General features: G+C 39.4%; 1 protein-coding gene across 4 annotated transcripts in view; it reads left to right on the top strand.

The window, feature by feature from the left end:
- The window catches only part of gak (cyclin G associated kinase), a 136,832-nt gene that overhangs the window by 18,923 nt on the left and 94,562 nt on the right, over positions 1-23,347 (top strand). For all 4 annotated transcript variants that reach the window (XM_063049208.1, XM_063049210.1, XM_063049209.1 and 1 more), the window contains exons 4-9: positions 3,550-3,664; positions 3,830-3,972; positions 13,485-13,610; positions 14,494-14,583; positions 16,904-17,039; positions 19,962-20,074. In XM_063049208.1, coding sequence (XP_062905278.1) covers positions 3,550-3,664; positions 3,830-3,972; positions 13,485-13,610; positions 14,494-14,583; positions 16,904-17,039; positions 19,962-20,074 — 723 coding nt within the window. The remainder of the gene's footprint in view (positions 1-3,549; positions 3,665-3,829; positions 3,973-13,484; positions 13,611-14,493; positions 14,584-16,903; positions 17,040-19,961; positions 20,075-23,347) is intronic.

Here is a 23,347-nt window from a genome sequence, read left to right as displayed (position 1 = left end):
GTTCTTCCCTCCATGCTTCTGCATAAAAATAAGTCTAGCACTTTCTTATATTGCTGTACAATACTGTTCATTAGAAGGACTGTCAGATACTCCCTTCAATCTTGACTCAGTTAAATATCTTGGAATATATTTGGGTTGAAGTGCCTCCATTCTACCTTCATTTCCTAAAGGACATGCTGTCACCTCCAAATCCGCACCCCACCCCCCATAAATCAGGTATTCACAGTGCCAAGATGGATCTCAACAGAGTTGTTCTCCAAACCAATCACAAGGGTCCATTTTCCCTTTTTCTTTTTGACAGCACTGAAACGTTGAGTGCGACATTTTCCTCCATATCATTTTGGTCCAGCTTTTATTCTGATTTAAAAAGTCAGGTTTTTGCTCTCCGTGAGACACTAGATGAGATCTGTTTGTCTCTGAAACACAATTAGGAGAGCTTCTCTGGGTATTATTTCATTGCACTGTTCACACTACTTTTACCCACATCACAACAACTTTGGAATGTCTTGAGGCTGTGAAGAGTGCTTCAAGCATTCTTCTTTGATGCAGTTTCATTTGTTCCTCTGGGGAGATGGTCCATTTTGTAATGTTCCACTTTGCTCACTGCTGCAGTAACAGTGAGATTGTTCCCAATGATTTGACACTAAAGGTTTGAACTTTCTACTGCTCTATACATTCACTACCCATTAAACAATGGAACCTTTTAAATATTCTTGCTTTTACTGTTGCTTTTTACGTCAGCCAAATTAAGTAAATTTGCGAGAATTGTACTTATTTCTAAAAGTGCTACTAAGCCTAGACATAGTAATTCTGTTAGAAACCCTTTTGGGTGTACTCACAAAGATTATGTTTGTGGTTTTCCTGAGGTAATTAAAGGAAATATTTTCAAATAATTTGTGTAGTTCTTAGATATGGGGTAGCCTGTGTTGTTGCTAGCATGTCAGTGACATACGTATCTGTGCCTCTTAACATTACTTCAGCTGTTAACTGCCCCATTTTGGTTTGAGAAGCAGGGCTAACACTGTATTTGCCTCTGGCTTGCTTTCTTTCATTACAAACACTATGATCAATTGATATTAAAGTTGACTTTGATTTTTTTTAAAATTCTAATTGTTTTTCTTGTAAAGTTGTACATAATTATGCTTTTCTTGTGAATGTTGCTAATGTGATGCTATGTGCCTGTGGTGCTGCTGGAAATAAGTTTTTTGTTGCACCTATGCATACATGAACTTGTGCATATGACAATAAATTTGATTTTGATGTGGTCTGACAAACAAAACAGTCTTTGACTTGAAAAGCTTCTCTTTCCATAGATGCTGTCTGACCTGCCGAAATTTACAGCCTGTGGCATTGCTTTCTGTTGGGTCTTTAATTTTCCTCTCTTCTAATACTCTGCTTCTTTCCACTGTTTCAAATCTCTTCTGGCAAACTGGGAAAAAATTAGAATTGTTATGTCTAGAGGCAGTAAAGACATTGCATCCTGCATCTCACTGCATAAGTGAATCTTTTTTTATGATCTGTTAACTTTGGGTGATTTGTTCTTTTTACCTTCAAAGTATTTCTTGGGGCATGCATTAGTTAGTGTTCGATTGAGTAATATAAATTTCATTCACTGCTATCACAGCTACATTTGTTAATACTAAAATTTAGGTATTTTGTTGACATTGAACTGTACAACAGTTATGTTGTTCAGACCTATCTGCAGTTTCTATTGGGACTTTGTAACATATTTCACAGCAATGAAATAGATGGGCTTTCTTGAAGATTTCTGAATGTTTGATAAGATTTTCCTAAGAATGAATTTTAAATAATAAGTCTTTTGCATCAAGAATTTTTCTAGGCTGTGGTCAATCTTTCAAATAGTTTTGTTCCAGTGTTTAATCTTTGTGCCTGGGTTACTGGAAGAAAAATACCTTTTGGCAAACTAGGAAATACCTCTATACTTACTGTTTCGAGACATTTATCTTTGGGCAACGGATTGTGAGTAGAATTAAGATGACTACCGTTTCCATTCAAACATGAATGATTGTAACTCTGTGAAATAACATGGCAATTAAATATGATACTTTAATTCATTACTATTGTGTCAGGAGTTGCATCTCATTAACACTATAACTTTTTCCTCCCCCTTAAAAACTGTAACTGACTAATGCTAGTTCCATAGGATGTCCATTTTTGAATTTCATAAACATGAAGCAGTATTAAAAGTACAGTAAGCTCATTGACCTGTTTTAAATGTTTAATTTTGACTGCCTGTACTCAACATAGAAAAATCACTATATCTACAGCACTGCATCTTGTCATTGGAATGAACAAAGCATTTGAGGGGTGGAATTCTGTAGTGGAGTTGGCATTGTCATATGACACCTGCACTAACCACTTCTAATGTTTTACTGATACCTGCCCCCACGCCCCCACAACTACTCCAGCTTCCACAATGCAGGAATTATTATTGGTAATTCAACTATATAGAATTTACTGGCAGAAACTGGAAGGAGAGATAGTTACTGATTTATTTTTAAACCTAAGTGTAAGATGCTTCTTTTATGTTACTGCGTAGTCTAATTAAAATGACCCTGAGGCTGGCCGGGTGGTGTGGGGGGGGGGGGCTACATAAGCATCATCTGTTCAACTGGAGAGATCTGTTTTCCATAAGTACCTATTCTTTATCATACCATGATAAAAGTAATGGTCATTCAGAATAAAGTATGCAGCATGAGGGAAAAAGAAGACTAGCGACAGTTTTAATTTAAGTTACCTAAGGCAGATCAAGGCCAGTATACTTAAGCTGCAATTTGTTACGTCCTTTAGCTTAAGGTTGGGGTTTGCAGCCTACAATAACTAACTTGAAGTAGTTGATAGATTGATTGACGTTTTTCAGTTTTAGTTGGTTTTGTAAATAGTGGCAGAACACTCCTCCAAGGCAGAATTGAGATGAATACTTGTCTCTGTAAGTCAAGGTTTAAGTGATCTGATGCATTGAATGGGCAGGTGTATTTTGCTTTGTTCAGAGCTTTACACTTGCTGCTTCCTCTCCACTCACTCAGAATAAACTTACAGGTTGTTGAAGCATTACAAGCATTTACTAATTCACACTTTCATTGGGCTATGGAACTATAATTTTCTTTTTGAGAACTTTTTAACAATCTGTCTTCTCACTTCAGGGCAGTAAACATCACCATGAATGACACTGTGGCAGGTGGCTTAATTTGTTATTTTATCCCCCTGTAACTCATAATAAATAGTCCTTCTTTGGCTACATTTTGACATTCTTTTTGCAATGTGTTCCATTTTACTCAGAACATATTGACTCTTGGGCACGTTTATTGAAGCTGTAGGAAGGGCTTGCCAGGATACTCAATGAAGAATTACTATATTTGTGCTTTGTTGGTGTATTTTCCTCATGTCCTATGTGTACAATGAGTTTTTAGTAGGTTTAATGTCTTCATGAAGCAATGCAACATTCTTTGTGACCAAAATGAAAGCAACATTAAAATATGGATATGTACAAACATTTATTAATACTTCTCCTTGACAAAGCAATTTCAGAAAAAGCTTTCAGGGCATCCTAACATTGTACAGTTTAGTTCAGCTGCCTCTATAGGAAAAGAAGAATCCGATACTGGACAAGGAGAATTTCTTATACTCACAGAACTATGTAAAGGTAAGGTTCTAAAGCGTATTGAAGACATGATGTTTAATGCTGGGTGGATGATTGTTTTGATTGATGTTAGCCTGATCAGGTAAAAAGAGAAATTGTTAAAATTAAAATTTAGTTAAACTTTAGGCGTAATTCTTGTTTGTTTGTTTTTCTCCTTCCTGCTTCCAGGACAGTTGGTGGAGTTTTTAAAAAAAGCTGAAGTAAATGGCTCTCTGCCATGTAATACGGTGCTCAAAATCTTTTATCAGACCTGCCGTGGAGTACAACACATGCACAAACAGAAACCACCAATCATTCACCGAGATCTGAAAGTAAGAAACACCCAAGTTTAAAAAAGAATGCACTTAGTTGTGGAAGTTCATTTTTTAAAAATAATGTTGAGAATAAGCTGTTTCACCATTTATTTTTCTGGTGAAATCTGAGTTCACATCAAGAAATCTCAGTTGATGCTTTTGGGGAAATTTTAATTGCTGGACATCTGAAAGAAATAGAGTTGACTGGAGCATTTGTCCTTGGCTTGTTGTCTGTCACTTAAACTAATTTCCCGTAAACTCATGCTGATACTTCCTCTTTAGATAAGTGTTCTGTTGAGTGTAAAGAACTGGTATTGAGGGTGGATAATGAAGGGAAAAGATCAGCAATAAACAGGTAATTTTGGGGTCAAAAGGCTATAAGCAGGAGCTTGCTGTAGATATTGGTGCTGGAGCCCTACCTGTTGAATGATTATGTATTGGGTAGGGGGTGGTGGGAGGTTGGTCAAGTGTAATATAGTGGATTCCGATGCATTGACATGCATTGGGATTATTATATTTTGGCCCAATTTAGCGGCTGCCCTAATCAGCAGGCTCAGTGGGCTGAGTAGTTTTCTCTGGTTTCTATTAATGCTCTCATTTTCAGTTTTTATGCTCCATAAGCTGCTGATTTTGGAACTCTTTCAGTAGGGAAAAGAGTAGGGATGCAGTAACTAGTCGCTTTATTAGGTACAGGAGTGGAACCTGGTGTGGTCTTCATTAACTTCTAGGATCGATGTGTTGTGCGTTTAGAAATGTTCTTCTGCATACCACTTTAGTAACACATTTGAGTTACTTTTGCCTTCATTTATTTAGAGATACTGCACAGAATAAGCTGCTCCAGCCCTACGAGCCACAGTGCTCCAGCAACCCCCGTTACCCCAATTTAACCCTAACCTCATCGTAGGTTTACAGTGACCAATTAACTTGTACGTCTTAGGACTGTGGGAGCACCTAGAGGAAACCCACGTATTCCTCGGGGTGGGGGGGGGGAGACATACAGAGACTACAGAGGACACCGGAATTGAACTTTGAACCCTGACACGAGTTGTGGTGGCTTCCTGTCAGCTTGAACTCTTCTGGCCATTCTCCCTTGTCCTTTGTCATTAACAAGGCGTTTTCACCCACAGAACTACTGCTCATTGGATCTCTTTTTTTTTTGTTTTTTGCACAATGTAAAATCTACAGATTATATGCATGAAAATCACAAGAGATCAGTTTCTAAGATACTCATACCATCCTGTCTGGCCCCAACAATAATTCTATGTTCAAAGTGATTTAGATCACATTTCTACACTATTCTTATGTATGGTCTGAGCAACAACTGAACCTCTTGATCGTGTCTGTGCATGTTTGACTGATTAGATATGTGTATTAATGAGCAGGTTTACAGGTGTACCTAATAAAGTGGCCACTTAAGAGTATGTTTATACTTTTTTGCAGAATGATATTGCAAGTTGTCCAATAGAATAGACAGCAACCATTTTACATAGGAAGAATTTTCCTTTCAATATAACAGAAAGTTTCAAGAATAGAAAATGGTTAAAATACATATGAATGTGTATATAGTTGAAATATTTCTCTGCATTGTTTTTTTAGTTTTTCTAGTTTTTTACTGCATTAATAATTTGGATTTGGCAACAAGTAAGTATAAAAATATACAACAGATATTAAAAAAAATATCCGAAAAACATGAGAAAATACACAATGGAGAGTTAAGTGACAAATTATTTTTGAAGGAAATGTGACCTGATACATTCGGGTAAGAAAAGTAGGAAGATCACTTGCGTTTTGGATATTAACCAAAACCAAGGAACAAAGGAAATGTTGGAGACAGGTAAGCAAGTCACTTGCAAAATGAGGGCAAAGCACTGGGACTTATTTCTAAAGGTATTATGTTAAGATTTGTTGAACTTATGTTAACTATTTAAAATGACTGAATCAAACTGCATTCATGTTGATTTACAAACAGCATAAAAATGAAGGACTACAGATATATCAAGAATAATTAGGCTAGTGGCTCTTTTCAGGGTGAACAACTTAAATTTCTGTAACATAATCTCATCACACGGGATAGGTTTGGCGAGAATAATTCTGTAATTGGAGGTTTTAAACCTTTGGGCCTGATGTCTGTCTAGTTAAGTTTAGAGGGAAAATGAGACAATATTTTTATCTGGTAAATGAAAGAAAGTGAAACTTGGGCTGCAGCAAAGGGTTTGGATGCTTTAAGAAAAGGGAGCAAGTAAAGATGAAAATAGGCATGCTAAAGCCGAAATGTGTGGGTTCTGTAACACTTCTTAAACCACATAACTAGTTTCCATGAATGTGTTGTAGCGGACTCATCAATATTCATAGTCCTGATGAAGTAAGTATCTCTACAAGAGCCTCCGTAGTTTCTTCTTTGGACTCCCATAAGGCCCACAGATGTACTTGGTGAGGTTATGGGATCTGCCCTTCCTAATGTGTTTCAAAGCTTCAATGCCTATTTTTCCATAATATACACATGATTCATGACCTCACTACTTATTTCACTCATTTCTTTGGCATTTAAAATATTTTCCTTAGTAAGCACAGTAGAATACATACCTCTGTAAAGTCACCCCTCAGCCTCCAATGCACCCAGGGAATAAAGCCCCATCCTTGTGATTTTTATTTTGCACCATTTCCAGCTTCTACATATGTCATTATCTTCAGTCCCAATTCAGAATCAAAATTTGTGTACAAGTTGAACCAGGCTTTATAGGAGGATTGAATTTTTATATGGGATACTTTTCAGACTTTTAGGTCAGAAGAAGTCCTGCAAGTCCAGGGAGATCCTTTGACCCAAAAAAATCACAGAGTGCAGTAAATATGAACATTTTTGTTTGGTATATAATAATCGAAGTAATACACAAATTAAATAATAAATTCCCAATCTTGGAAAAGCAATCTGGAAACCAATGTCTTTTATTTTGTTAATCAACTAAAAATAATCACTTGCAATTTGAAATTATTTTTCCTCTTTTATTTACAGTATTGTTGCTCAAATCTGTTCTTTCCTCATGGTATGACAGGAGAGCAACTTCTCAGGAATGAGGCTTTGTTTGTTGAATGGGTTTCTACTAAAATAGCTCCATCAAGAATCAAGATGGTGCTGTGAACCATGACAACGTTCTGTGGGCTGCCTACAAAATTTCTAAATATACCCCTTTTGAATTACTCTCACTGCAGCATATAATTCCGCTTTAAACAACATACTTTTGAATTGACTTAGTGAACTACAGATTTCACGATCTTCTGAAAGACTCCATGGACTTAACTCTCAAGCAACCAGGTACGGCACCTTTAAGTGGATGAAGGTTCATCGCCATGCCCAGAAGAGAGGCAGGAGAGGGGGACTCCAGTCCAGGCTGAAACAGAAGAATGAGACCATCTCTACCCAACATCTTGTTAGCAAATCTGCAGTCACTGGAGAACAAATTTGAGGACCTAAGGGCAACATTGCTGTATTGAAGGGAACTGAGAAATTGTTGTGTTCTGTGTTTTACTGAGACGTGGCTCACTCCCAGCTTGCCATATTTGGCGATCAGATGTGAAGGCTTCTCAATACACAGGATGCACCAAACTACTGATTTGGAAAAGGCAAAAGGTGGGGTTGTGTGTTTCATGATAAACTCTCTGTGGTGCTCCAATGTGGTGGCTTTGTCAAACTTGTGTTCCCCCAACCTGGAACACCTAACTATCAAATGCTGGCCATTCTATTTACCAAGCAAGGATTCCTCCATGATCCTGACTGCAGTTTCCATATCTCTATCGGCCAACTGTAATCAGGCACTTGAGATACTGCATGTTGTTGGCATCAAACAAGAAACAGTCCACCCTGATGCATTTCAAATAATTGTCACAGACTTCAACCACGATTGTTTGAAGGAATCTCTGCCCAATTACCATAAGCACATTACCTGTGACACCAGCAGTCCAAACACATTAGACCACAACTGTACTATGAGAAGGAATGCCTTCTGTTTCATGCCCAGACCATATTTCAGAAACCCTTGGCTGTCCTTCTCTTATTTACATACAGGCAGAGGCTAAAGAGCAAGGCTGCAGAGATAAGGACAACAAAGAGGTGGCTGTGGGAGGCAGAGGGGCGGCTATGGGATTACTACGAGTCAGTGGACTGGGCTGTGTTCAATGACTCATCAGTGGATCTGAATGAATAGACCATGGTTGTCATGCACTTTATAAAAACAGTCCCCACAAAATCATTCAGTCTTCCCCAACTAGAAGCCCTGTATTCACTAGGAGATCTGCAATCTTCTGAGGGCCAGATCAGAGGTATTCAGATCTGGTGACCAAGTAAGCCATCTGACTGGCATGTGGCAATTCCAAACTAAACTTGAATCAATGAAGGAGCCTCAATGGGGCTTGAATGATATTTCCTCTTACAAAGTAAAATCAAATAACACAAGTGAAAATAGGATTTCACTTCCAGATGAGCTCAATGCCATCTATGCTTGCTCTGTTCATCAAAATATGGAGGAACCTTCATGAGCTCCCACAGCCCCTGATGACTCTGTGATTTCAGTTTGTAAGGTTAATGTAAGAGCGAACGCACAGAAAGTATCTGATCCAGGTGGGGTATCTGACCAAATACTAAAGACCTGTGCTGATCAACTGGCTGGAATGTTCATCGATAGCTTTAATCTCTTGCTTCAGCAGTCTGAGGTACCCAGCTGATTCAAGTAGACCTCAATCATACTGGTGCCTAAGAAGAACATGGTAACCTGTCTCAATGGCTATCATCCAATAATAGCACTTACATCCACTGTGACCAAGTGTTTTGAGGGGTTGGTAATGAAACAGATCAACCCCCGACTGAGAGGCGATTTGGATCCACTCCATTTTGCCTATCGTCACAACAGGCAATAGCAGATGCATTTCATTGGCTCTTTGCTCAACCCTGGAACATCTGGACAGCAAAGATGTATACATTAGGATGCTCTTTATAGACTACAGCTTTGTATTCAAAGGTATCGTCCCCTCAAAACTAATCAATAATCAATGAGCTTCAACACCTTGGCCTCAATACCTCCTTGTGCAATTGGATGCTTGACTTTCTCACTTGCAAACCCCAGCCATTTTGGACTGACAATAACACTTTCCAAGTTTGAGGGGTGGAACTACAATGGCACTTAACAGCAACTCCTTCGAGCTCATCTGCTGCAACAGCTTAATTTCTATGTTTGATGAATCTATTTTTCCTTTCCAGGGTAGAAGGGGTTCTTTTGGAAACCCTGACCTGGAATTACACTTAGGCTTTGGTTCTTTGTGGTGGTAGGACCCGCTCCTGGCGGTTCATGACCGGCCACTTTTTGAAATCGCAAGGATATAGCCCAGAAGATGAGCGCACCTTCAGGGTTCCAAGGCTTCGTGGTCCTGAGGACAGGCTGATTCTATGCCAGTACCGCTGACTGAAGTCATGGGAGAAAGCAGAACATCAGGAGCAGTGGATCAGCTGTTGGAGGCTCTGTACACGGCAAATCTGCCTCTGCCTTTGCCTTTGCCATTGCTTGGTGGGTGGAGCATGCTGATCATTTTTTTTGTGGAAGTGGATGGGGTTTGGGGTTGGTGGTTGTTTTGCTGCTCTGTGTGTGTGTGTGTGTGTGTGTGTGTGTGGCTTTGTGGTTCTAACGTTTTTACTGTTACTCATTCTTTGGGGCCTTCTGTTTTTGTGGATGTCTGCGAAGAACAGGAATTTCAGAATGTTCAATGCATACATTTCTCTGATATTAAATGGAACTATTGAACAATCTCCATCAGCACAGGTGCACAACAAGGCTGTGTACTTAGCCGCTGCTCTACTCACTTTACACATATGACTGTGTTGCTAAGCACGGCTTCAATGTCATATTTAAGTTTACTGATGACAACACTGTCGTTGGCCAAATCAAAGGTGGTGATGAATCAGCAGATAGGAGGGAGGGTGAAAATCTGGCTGAGTGGTGCCACAACAACCATCTCTCACTCAATGTCAGCAAGACTGAGGAGCTGACCAGGAGGAGGAAACCGGAAGTCCATGAACCAGTCCTCATCGGTGATCAGAGGTGGAGAGGGTCAGCAACTTTAAATTCCTTGTGTAGTCATTTCAGAGTAAGTGCAGTTGTGAAGAAAGCACAGAAGTGCCTTTACTTTCTAGTGGGACTGCCCAGTTCCTCACAGGTAAAGTCCTCACCTCCATTGAATAGATCTGTATGGAGCACTGTCACAGGAATGCAGCATCCATCATCAGAGAACATGTCCTCTTCTTGCTTCTGCCAACAGGGAGAAGGTCAAGGAGCCTCAAGACTCCCACCACCAGGTTCATTAACAGTTATTACCCCTCAACTGTCAGGCTCTTGAACCTTAGGGGAGAACTTCACTCACCCCATCACTGAACGATTCCCGTAATCTATGGACTCACTTCCAAGGACTCTTGATCTCATGATGTTTATTGATTATTTCTTTTTTTAATTTTTTCTCAGCTCAAGCTGGTAAAACCTGAGTAGGGACATAGCCAAGCATACTCACTTCTCAATTGCTAAGAGTTTTCGGACTATTCTAGTGGTGTTTAGTATTGTGGCTTTCTGAAGATTTACATAAATATTGCTGTGTATCCCTAATTGTTTAATGCTATTGTGTAGTGCCCTTGGGATGACATCAGCTGTATATATTACTATCAGGACAATGCGTACATGGCTCATGTTTAAAAAGTCTTTCAATTTCCTCTTTTAATTCAGCATATTTCTGGTGATTTCTGTAATTTATGTGTGTTTGGGATGGCTAAAGTAAAGGCATCTGTTAGTCTTGCGAGACCATGGATCTGCGCCTGGAACGTCTTCACTCTCCAGGGCGCAGGCCTGGGCAAGGTTGTATGGAAGACCAGCAGTTGCCCATGCTGCAAGTCTCCCCTCTCCACGACACCGATGTTGTCCAAGGGAAGGGTGTTAGGACCCATACAGCTTGGCACCAGTGTGATTAAGTGCCTTGCTCAAGGACAAAACACGTTCCCTCGGCTGGGGCTCAAACTCATGACCTTCAGGTCGCTAGTCCAATGCCTTAACCATTTGGCCACGTGCCCACACAAGATGGCTATATAGATGGCTATATCTATTAAATAAGTTGTTCTTGTTTGTTTATCCTGTGTTATTATATCTGTATGGTTATTATTGCTTGTCCTATCTGTAATAATTGATCAGTCATAATAAAATTTGTGGTATTCTGACACTAAAACTGGATCAGGCTTGTATTTATAGTAAGTGGTGTTATTGTTTATGAGTTTGTATTTTAAAGCAAGATTTGGATGAATGATATTTGCCACTTGAATGTGCTTATTATTGTTACTATTCTTTCATATTTGCACAGTTTGTTGTCTTTTGCACATTGGTTGTTTGCCCTGTTGGGTTTAGGCTTTCATTGATTCTATTTTGGCTTTTCCATTTACTGAGTATACCCACAAGAAAACAAATTTCAGCATTGTATATGGTGACATATATGTATTTTGCTTAAAAATTTACTTTGAACGTTGAACACTTTCTGAAACCCCTTTAGGGCATTTCTGTCAGTTCTTTGGGCTTCTCTTGTAAGTTATTATGGGAGATTGAGAAGCTTTTATGGAAATTCTACACTGCTTTTTAGAAATCCCTTTGAATCAATAATACTCTTATAAAGTTTCCCCTGTTTGGTATTCCACCTATGTCATCGATATGTCTTTGAGGGAAAATTGCACCAAGTAGTATGAGATGTTTTCAGTTTGGAGAAATTGTACCCAGTTAATATTTTTGACATTAAAACAATGCAGCTGGTCACCCTGATATAGGTTTATAAAAGTCACATAATAAGGTAGAATTTAAATTGAAAACTTTGCAGACATCCTAGTTGGAGTTTCATGCTGAAACTGATGTATGCATTCTCCATTCCGATATATCAATCCATAGCCTCACCTACTGTCACGATGAGGCCACACACAGGTTGGAGGGACGGCATCTTGTATGCTGTCTGGGTAGCCTCCAACCTGATGGCATGAACATCAATTTCTTGAACTTCTGGTAATTCCCCATCCCCTTTTCCCTCTCTCATCTTATCATTTTGCCTGCCCATCGCCTTCCTCTGGTGCTTCTCCCTCCTTTTCTTTCTTCTATGGCCTTCTGTCGTCTCCTATTAGATTCCTCCTTCCCCAGGCCTGTATCCCTTTCACCAATCCACTTCCCAGCTCTTTACTTCACTCCTCTGTCTCTTGGTTTCATTTCATGCTTCACCTTGTGTTTCTCCCTCCCCTCCCCTCACCTTTCAAATCTATTCCTCATCTTTTTTTCTCCAGTTCTGCTGTAGGGTCTCGGCCCGAAAAGTCGAATGTATTCTTTTCCATAGATGCTGCCTGGCCTTCTGAGTTCCTCCAGCATTTTGTGTGTTGCTTGGATTTCCACCACATTTCCAACTGCGATTTTTCTCTTGTTTATACATTCTCTGTTGATCTGTTGCAAGAACTTTCAGTTTTAATATGTCCAGTTTTTTCAGTCATTTCTTAAAGTTATACCAAACGAGGGGTTCCTAACCTTTTTCATGCCATGGACCAATACCATTAAGCAAGGGTTCTGTGTTCCTCAGGTTGAGAACCCCTGTACTAAGTGGATGGTGGGAAAATTGTGTAAAAAAAAAAGCAATGATTAAATGACAGAGCACTCTTGATGGGCCAAATAGCCTAACTTTGCTCCACCATCTTGTGATCTTATACCACAGTGCAACTAATCATCTTCTACCAGCAGGAAATGGTTGCTGTACTTCAGAATTGGGTGTGGGGGGGGGGGGGAGTGCAGTGGGATTAGGAGAATGTTCCTGCAGGGGCAGAGGGACATTGAGTAATTGGCAAATAACAACATCCAAAGGAGGCGTACTCTGTGTGCAAAGGAGCCATAGGAATCCTTGAGAGGAGATTGTCAGGGAGGGCAAGAAAGCCCATTGGAGGGGGGCCTGCAATGCAATCAAATGAATGTGGTAGACTTGATGTAGTAGTAAGCAGCAAACTGAGAGATGGTAGAGGTCAACAGCCTGCCAGGTGAGAGGGGCATGAATAAAGTTTCAGAAGTAAACAGTTTAGGTGCACAGGAAAGATACTGGAAATCACAGATCTTAGTCAGGACAATGTTTGAGTGCTGGTCCTATAGGTATCATGGTTTCAGTATGAAAGGAAATATTGAAACCTGTGACTAAATACAAGGTGGTTTTTCACACTTGTGATGTGGAGACACTCACAACAGACAGATGGGTGCTGCAAAATAGTTGATGGCATTTAGGGGAAGTTTTATCATAAAGGAATTGCTGGGGGGGGGAATGAAAATCTCACTGAAAAATGATTAATCTCAGAATACTAAGAAATCCAGGACAGTATAATAAAGTGCTTTACTTAGGATAAAGCAAATGGTGAAAGGCTGCTGCTTTTGTAGTTATGCAAATGAATCTGTAGCCTAAAGAATTTCCTTATCCCAATTTTGTTTGATGATTTATCTCCAATGCAGGTTGAAAATCTTTTGGTCAGTCACCAAGGCACCATTAAGCTTTGTGATTTTGGCAGTGCCACAAGCATAGCGCACTATCCAGACTACTCCTGGACTGCACATAGGAGAGCAATGGTGGAAGAAGAGGTATGATGCTTTCTTCCCTGTGTTATGCATTGAAATCACAGACTGCATGGTGCTGCTGTAAGACAGCCCATGAAGTCCTAGCTCAGAAACAGGCCCTTTACCTAGTGATTCGATACCAATCTTAAAGCACCATCTACACTAATCACATGATGTTTTCTTCATTTTCCAATCAGCTTCCCCAGAATTTCCCACTCAGCTAAACACTATGGATAATTCTCAGTAGTCATTTAACCTACTAGTCCATATATCTTTGGGATATGGAAGGAAAACTGGAGAAATCCATATTTTCTATAAGGACAAAGTGCAAGCTTAACATAAACATCACAGGAGGATAAGATTGAAGATTACATTCAATGTATAACCTTAATCCAATTTCAGTTGGTCTTTTTTCATATTACTGGGTGATATTTTTAAAGCTAATGTTTTTGGTGCTTTTACTTTGCTTCCACCTCCTTCCCCCCCACCCCCACTAAAGTTTAAGCTTATCTTTGCTCTTATTTCACCCTTTTGACAGTGAGATCCACTTTTTCACTGCCTGCAATTGTCGCAATTATGAGTGATTTGCTAATCAAAGTGTATCTAACCAAGGGATAATAAACTTTTTATACAATCTCCTCTAGGTTTATATGCCAGTATTCCAGAAATCTCTAGAAGTTTTTCAGTTTTATTTGTTTGAAATCACCTGGTTGATATCACTGGTTGCCTTTTGGTTAATACTTAATTTTCTGCTTGGGTTTTTTTTCATTCCCTTTCTGTGAGTAGTAATATTGGGAGGCCGTTATAAACGTTTTATTCCACAATGGAATAAAATATACTGTACTTCCATCTTACCCTAATGAATGATTGGAGTAAAGATATTCTTTGCATTTCTTTGATAATACAGGTTACAAGAAATACAACACCAATGTACAGGACACCAGAGATAATAGACCTTTATTCCAATTATCCAATCAATGAAAAACAAGATATTTGGGTATGTGTCCAATACAGAACAGCCCTAATGGAAATCACTTTGCTTCTATAGTTTGAAGTTATTTTAAGATATCTTAACTAAATTGCAATTTTATTGTTTTTATTTTGCTCTCAGTTTTTTGATGGTAAAGATTTTGCTCAGACTACATGCTAATGTAATGTTATTATCTAAATAAGCAGCTTGTTTGCTGCTTCCTGTTGTAATAGTTAAGTCAGCATTTCTGTATATCTGACTCTGCCAGTAAATTGAAAACTATGGTCCTGAACTTTCTTTTGTGAGGAATGGAATTTTTTTATTGTTAATCTTGAAAGTTGTCTCAACAGATCCAAATATTACTGTAAAAAATCTAAAACATTCTCGGTATATGATAGAAGTAAAACACCACGAGCAGAAGGTAATCTTCTTTGTCCTTGTGTTAGTAGCCTGAGTGCCCAGCAAATGCCTTTCTGTAGTCAAAATCTTCCTGTGGTTATTACGTTTGGTTGATGACTTTTGTTCCCCTGAGGTGTTAGTTCAGGATAGAAACATAGAAAATAGGTGCAGGAATAGGCCATTCGGCCCTTTGAGCCTGCACCGCCATTCAGTACGATCATCTCTGATCATCCAACTCAGAACCCTGTACCTGCCTTCTCTCCATACCCCCTGATCCCTTTAGCCACAAGGGCCATATCTAACTCCCTCTTAAATATAGCCAATGAACTGGCCTCAACTGTTTCCTGTGGCAGAGAATTCCACAGATTCACCACTCTCTGTGTGAAGAAGTGTTTCCTAATCTCTGTCCTAAAAGGCTCCCCCTCTATCCTCAGACCGTGGCCCCTCATTTTAGACTTCCCGAACATCGGGAACAATCTTCCTGCATCTAGCCTGTCCAATCCCTTTAGAATTTTATACGTTTCAATCATGATCCCTCCTCAATCTTCTAAATTCCAGAGAGTATAGGCTTAGTCGATCCAGTATTTCATCATATGAAAGTCCTGCCATCCCAGGAATCAATCTGGTGAACCTTCTTTGTACTCCCTCTATGGCAAGAATGCCGTTCCTCAGATTAGGGGACCAAAACTGCACACAGTACTCCAGGTGTGGTCTCACCAAGGCCTTGTACAACTGCAGTAGTACCTCCCTGCTCCTGTACTCGAATCCTCTTGCTATGAATGCCAGCATACCATTCGCCTTTTTTACTGCCTGTTGTACCTGCATGCTCACTTTCAATGACTGGTGTATAATGACACTCAGGTCTCGTTGCACCTCCCCTTTTCCTAATTGGCCACCATTCAGATAATAATTTGTTTTCCTGTTTTTGCCACCAAAGTGGATAACCTCACATTTATCCACATTAAATTGCATCTGCCATGAATTTGCCCACTCACCTAACCTATCCAAGTCAACCTGCATTCTCTTAGCATCCTCCTCACAGCTAACACTGCCGCCCAGCTTTGTGTCATCTGCAAACTTGGAGATGCTGCATTTAATTCCCTCGTCTAAGTCATTAATATATATTGTAAACAACTGGGGTCCCAGCACTGAGCCTTGCAGTACCCCACTAGTCACTGCCTGCCATTCTGAAAAGGTCCCGTTTATTCCCACTCTTTGCCTCCTGTCTGCCACCCAATTCTCTATCCACATCAATACCATACCCCCAATACCGTGTGCTTTAAGTTTGCACACTAATCTCCTGTGTGGGACCTTGTCAAAAGCCTTTTGAAAATCCAAATGTACCACATCCACTGGTTCTCCCCTATCCACTCTACTAGTTACATCCTCAAAAAATTCTATGAGATTCGTCAGACATGATTTTCCTTTCACAAATCCATGCTGACTTTGTCTGATGATTTCACTGCTTTCCAAATATGCTGACATATACTTTATGATATACTAACATATACTTTATTGTATATTGAGAAAACAAAAGTCACCAGCAGTCAATGTGCAAACTTGTTTTGTTGTTATGATGATCACCGTCCTGTCTGTTCAGACTCCAGTTCATTAACAGAATTACTGAACTTGGAGAAACTAATCAGATAACAAGATTAATACTTGATCCACTCCTTACAAAATGAAAAGTATTTGGCATGTAAGGCGACAACTGTAGAGAAAGAAAGAGCTAATATTTCAGGCCAATGACTTCTCATCAGAGCTTACAAAACAGATGAAAACAAGATATAGTTATTTAGGGGAGGGAGTTAAACACCAAAGGGAAGGAGAGTGATAGGGAGAAGGAAGGAGAAATTAAATTTCAAAAGTGGCGAAGAATATTGATTTTTTTTTCTCTCTAATTGACATACAGGTGTTCATTTAACATCTTTGTTGAAACTTTCCTTAGGCTCTGGGTTGTATTCTGTACCTGTTATGCTTTAAGCAGCATCCATTTGAAGATGGCGCTAAGCTTGCAATAGTAAATGGGAAGTACTCTATTCCTGCAAATGATACAAAATACACCGTTTTACACGATCTCATTTGTAAGTATTCAATGCAAGTTATATGGCATTGTTGTTCAACATTCACATTAATTATGTAAGGTATACTGACTGATTTCTGCACAATAAATTTTAGATTACTAATTTTGCCTCAATGATCTCCAAGATTTGCTGGGGAAAGTGGTGCCATTGATATTAATCCTCTTTTACTTGCTATGTGCCAGTAATAATTGACGCTATGACATTTACTATTGTTTTTAAGAATACAGTAAAAGTAGAAGGAATATCCTATGATCAAAATATGATGTTTGACCTTAAAAATATAATCGCTTGACAGTATTCAGAGGGGGTAAAAAAAAGAACTATATTAATTTACATGAAGTTGTGGCACATCATAATTGCTGGACAGAAAAGGAACAGGTATACAAGAGTGAACAATTCTTTGATCAAGTAGGAGGATGGTGGAGAAACTTGAGAAATTCAGCAGTGGATGAAAGTTTTGTTAAACACCTGGTTGAAGATGGAGCATTCTGAGTTGATGGAACAGAGGTTATGCAGATATCTACTGCCATGATGAGAGGCAACCACTCATTCTCTATCTGGGTAGCTTCCAACTTGATGGCATGAACATAGATTTCCCTAATATCTGGCAATTTCTTTCCCCTCCCCTTTTTTTCTTTTCCCATTCCTGCTTCTGATTCTCCTCTCACCCCTTCTCCTCACCTGCCCATCACCTCTGGTGCAACTCCTTCCATTTCTTCCACAGTACAGTGTGCTCTCCGATCAAGTTCCTCCTCCTTCACCCATTTACCTCTTTTACCTGTCACCTCCCAGCTCCTTACTTTATTCCCCCACCTAGTTTTGCCTATCACCCACCAGCTTGTACTCCTTCCCCTCCCCCAATCTTCTTATTTTGGCATCTTCCCCCTTCCTTTCCAGTGCTAATTAGCCCAAAATGTCAACTGTTTATTTCCCTCTACAGTTGTTGCCTGACTTGCTGTGTTAACTCCAGTATTTTGTGTGTTGCTTAAGATTTCCAGCATCTATAGAATCTCACATTTATGGTTATGTAGACAGAAGAGATGAAGAGACCTCTACTTGAGTGTAAACGTTGTGGAGTGACTGTTCTGTGCTGTGGCTTGAGAGGAAATCATTGACAGATGAAGTTTTTGCTGTGGGACTGAAGACATTCCCTTTGTTAATCTGAAAGAAATAATGATTCACTTGAGACCAGACTAAATGGCAGCACATGATAATGAATGAATTGAGTGTTGCCAGCATACACATGGAAGATGAGGCACAGTTACCAAAAGGATGAGAGAAAGGTCCACAGATCTGTGGAGAATGGTTTAGAAGTGGGAAGGGTAGCAAGAGCAGGCATGCGATCAGATAAAAAACGGTATGGCCACTTCTACTAAATCATTGGAAATCCGTTTGATTTAATTATTGAGAGGCATTAGTGAAACCCAGTGTGACGACTGTTGCAAACTTGCAGCAGCAGCAGGAATGTTGCTGGACTATGTCAGCAGGTGTTAACACTGTTGACACTTCGGATGAAGTTTCAGAGCTCTGTTGGGTGTGGTACAGTATTCAAGAAGTGAATTATCTGACATATGGACATAATTTTGGAGGTAACAACTTGTCTGAACCTGCTTTGCATGATTACAAAATCATGTGAAAATGTGGGCTAATTGAACCAATATTATTATACTATTTCAGTGTGGTATAAGACTTAGGTTAACTAAGTATCATAATTAACTAGGTTTACTTTTAGCTAAAGTGTGTTTAATAAAATCTGAATCACTATATAATTGTGTATAACACTATGCTGCTTTACGTTAATGGATTCTCTAAGTTTGCTGATTGAATGTTTTTTCATGCTACACTGTATAGTGACAGGAGCTTGCATGAACTTTTGTCCTTTTCTGGGAGTAAATAATGCAATGGAAACTACAGGATGGTGACTGGGTAATTTAGTCCCTTGAGCTGTTTCGTCAGATCATGATATAGTGATACTTGAACTTCCTTACCTGCCTTTTCTCCAAATTCCTGACAAATTTGTAAGCCTCTTCCACTTTGTACACATTTCCCTCTGACGCAGAAGAAAGCCATTGACCTATTGAATCTATGTCAGCTCTCAGACAATTTCCATCAAGCCCATTCCACCAGTGATTTCCTTAGAAATTGTTCTCTATTGAGTACCCATTGACTCCTTGCTGGTCTCCTGCCGTCCTGCACTAGAGGTAGTTTACAGCAGTCAACTAGCTACAAATCTTCAGAATTTGTGAGGAAACCGGCGCACTCAGAGAAAACCGACGCAATCACAAGGAGAATGTGCAAACCATGCAGACAGCATTGAAGGTCAGAATTAAAATCAGGCCACTGAAACTCTTTGGCAGCAGCATTATTCGCTGTCCCATTGTGCTGCATATCTTTAACATGTCCTGTTAACCATGAATAACCTGCCTTTTTCGTTGGGTTAGTGTTGGTGATGGTCTCTGAGCTTCTGGTCTTTCAGAAAATGGATATAGACTGGGTAACCCATTCTCCCTCCATGTGCCATAGATTTCCTCTTTCCGCATCTTTGTGACTAGCTCTTCCCCTCCATACATTTTGATATACCTCCTAATATGCAATCATCTGCAAAACTGGATAATAACCAAGTCATGAGTATGTCGTCGAAGGATAAGGTTAGGGTTAGGGCCTTTGAGAATTGGTTATTGCTTTCTGCCAATTATGCAACAACCAGTTGATCCCACATCTAAGCAAAAAGAGTTGCTTCTAATTTTGTGCATTTTTTGTTTCTCTTGTGCTTTTTGTTGCTTAATCTGTTAACTCAACCATCTACACAATGATCATCCCAATCTGCCATGTTAGTTTTTTTGCCCCCAAAAATTATTATACTGTTGATAAACTGTAGATAACAGATTGATTGCTTATTTTCTCTTCCGTTTATTGCTATAGATAATATGATGAAGATAAATCCTAAAGAGCGAATGACTATCACTGAGGTTGTGAATCAGCTGCAGGAGATTGCTGCTGCCCGGAATATTAATCTGAAATCTCCAATTACAGAAGTAAGAAACTTTTATAAAAGTTGTAAGTTGGAGACTCATCCTGCTTTAGAAACAAGCTGATGAGAATATTAATAATGGAGTATAAGTGCATTGCATCATTTTATTTGTTGTGATTACTTTTTTGATGTCAAAATTCATTTGGAAAGAAAAAAGCAGCAACATTTACACTGGCGGGCTATGTTGATCCTGGCTTGCCATAAAATTGTAGTGACAATACACCTTAATGAAACCAAATTCCTGGTTCTTCTGTATTATCAGTCTGTTGGCCAGGAATGATTAAAACTGAGCTGTGCACAGTATGCACTATTGACTGTTTTCACTTGAGTCTGGTTCAATGATCTGTGTGCCCCATTGTGTTTCTCTATTCTGTTATGTGACTGTGGAGCAAGATGCCTTGTTCTCAGGTATTTAAAAACTGTTCCCTCTAAGCACAGTATAGTGTCTTAATGGTGCACAGTGCATGTGACTGATGTTAGTGAGAATGTTCGGCAGCAGGCTCCTGTCCCAATTAAACGGCATATTCTTCCAAAGAAATGAAGGGTATCCAAGCTATTTTCTTGATTGGTTTTTTGTTGCTGAAGTGTTGTTCCATGGCCCAATTAATCAGAATCTACTGCATATGGGGATTGCAGGTGTACACAAATGTAGTCCTGATGCAGCGTTTCAACACAAAGCATATCCAATTCCTTTCCTCCCACAAATGCAGCTTAACTCACTAAGTTCCTTGAGCAGACTGTTTCTTGTTTCTTGGTATAAGTTTGTCCTCTCTCCTTGACTGCTGGTCCTCTACTCTGGCACTTAACCTCAGGCTTTATTAACGACTTCCACATTAGGCTGAGCATGCATGGATGTCCAAGGATAAGCTGTTCAAACAGTTAATGGCTCACAACTGTTGGCTGTCAGTGAGCCCCTTGTGTTAATGTTCATTTTCTTTTCTCCAATGTATTTTAGAAACATATTTAACAATTTTTTTATCATAGGAAGGGATTGTTTCTGTACTTTAAAATTCTGGCAATATTCCATTTTGCTTTATATATGTAAGGGCTATATCAGATTTTTTTTGTTCACAATCTGTCATTTATTCATTTTGCCTCAATGTAGAAACGAATGGGGAATTCATACAGAGAGGAAGTTCATTTCCTAAAGCATTCTGTGCCTTCGGACATTGAGTTTCCTGGGAATAGCATAATCGAAACCAGGATCAAGCCTGGGAGGCAGCTCTATCATGCAGGAAGGCCTTTGCTGATTCTGCAGATCTGTGTTCCTGGCCATTCCCATTCCCTATAACCTTTGATTCCCATAGTATTCAAACATTTCTCCATATCGGCCTTGAATATTTTCAAAGATGCAACTTCCAATGACTCACAACTATCCAAATAAAGACATTTCTTGACTCACTCTTAAGTGGCTCACTTTGTACTTTGACCTTGTACCCCCCCCCAGTCTAAATTCTCCTGAGTGGGGGGAAAAACAGTCTCTTGGTAACATCCTTATTAATTTGCTTTAGGAATCTTGCATGTTTCAATGGAGACACCTCTTGTGCTTCAGGTATGCTGAGATAAAATCAGCATTACTCATTGAGCACCTCCCCATTGCCACAGATCCGACAACAGAATCTAGTAAACTGCATTGCACCACTTCCAAAGCACAACTGGAGGCGCAGGAGACTGCAGATACTGGAATCTGGAGCAACAAACAACCTGCTGGAGGAATTCAGTATGGATAGCAACATACCTATGCAGAAAGGAATGGTTGACAATTTGCTTCCCCCATGAAAGCTGCTTAACCTACTGATTTCTTCTGCTGACTACTTGTTGCTCTAAGATAGAAATGCCTGTTGTTTGTTGTTGATGAAGCATGTTATACAGATTAGGAGAATAGGCAAAGTAGTGGCAGATGAAATATAGTGCAGGAAAGTGTGTGGTCATGCACTTTGGCAGAAAGATTAACGGTGTAGACTATTTTCTAAAAGAGGAGGAAATTCAAAAATCTGAGGTGCAAAGGGTCTTGGGAGTACCCGTGTAGGTTTCCGTAAAGATTAACTTGGAGGTTGAGTTAGTGGTAAGGAAGGCAAATGCAATGTTGGAATTTAGTTTGAGTGGACTAGAATGTAAGAGCAAGGATGTAATGCTGAGGATTTATAAAGCATTAGTCAGACCGCACTTGGAGTATTGTGAGCAGTTTTGGGCACCTAATCTAAGAAAATATGTGCTGGTTTTGGAGAGGGTCCAGAGGAGGATCACAAGAATGATCTTGAGAATGAAAAGGTTAACGTATGAAGTGCATTTGATGGTGTACTCGGAGATCAGAAGAATGAGGGGGACCTTATTGAACCTATCGAATATTGAAAGGATTAGATAGAGTGGATGTGCAGAGTATGTTTTCTATAGTGGAGTAGTGCAAGACCAGAGGGCACAGCCTCAGAATAGAAGATTGTCCCTTGATAACAGGGATGAGAGGAATTCATTGCCACAGGGTGCCCTTTAAGTCCCTTACTTTTTGATCTGGCCATAGAGCCATTGGCGATTGCGTTTCGTAGCTGTGCTGAATTGACGGGGATTTGGGGGGGGGGTGTTAAGCATTAAGTTTCTCTTTATGCTGATGATCTTTTACTTTTTATATCAAATCCGACTACCTCCTTACCCCTAATGTTTTCACTTCTTAATAAATTTAGCCAGCTTTCCGGATACAAACTTAATTTACGTAAGAGTGAACTTTTCCCAATTAACAGAGAAGCACAAGTATTAGAGCTTCATAACATCCCTTTTAAAGTAGTTATTTATCAATTTACTTACCTCGGTATTACAGTAACAAGGAATTTTAAGCGTCTTTTTCGAGAAAATTTCACCAATATTTAAAATTATACAAAACAGAGGTTGGCACGGTGGTCACCCCTGTCCATGTCTCTGGTAGGTCAAATTAATGTTCAAATGTATATCCTTCCAAAATTTTATACTTATTTCAATCTATACCAATTTTTATTCCTAAAGCTTTTTTTGATTCATTAGATTCTATTATTTCATTCTATCTATGGAAGGGCAAATGCTCCAGACTTAATAAAGTTCACCTTCAAAAACCTAAAAGGGAAGGTGGCATGGCCTTGCCTAATTTTTGCTTATATTACTGGGCAGCCAATATACGTTGACTTACTATTTAGACTTTCTTTTATAATCAGTCTGACTGCCCAAAATGGGTGGCAAAAGAGTTTACTCTAATAAGGATTTCTTCATTTCCTCATTTCTTGGTTCTGCACTTCCTTGTCATTTGCCTAAA

This window comes from Mobula hypostoma, chromosome 5, assembly GCF_963921235.1.
Source record: "Mobula hypostoma chromosome 5, sMobHyp1.1, whole genome shotgun sequence".
Taxonomy (NCBI): domain Eukaryota; kingdom Metazoa; phylum Chordata; class Chondrichthyes; order Myliobatiformes; family Myliobatidae; genus Mobula; species Mobula hypostoma.
This window is presented reverse-complemented; position numbering and strand designations above follow the sequence as displayed.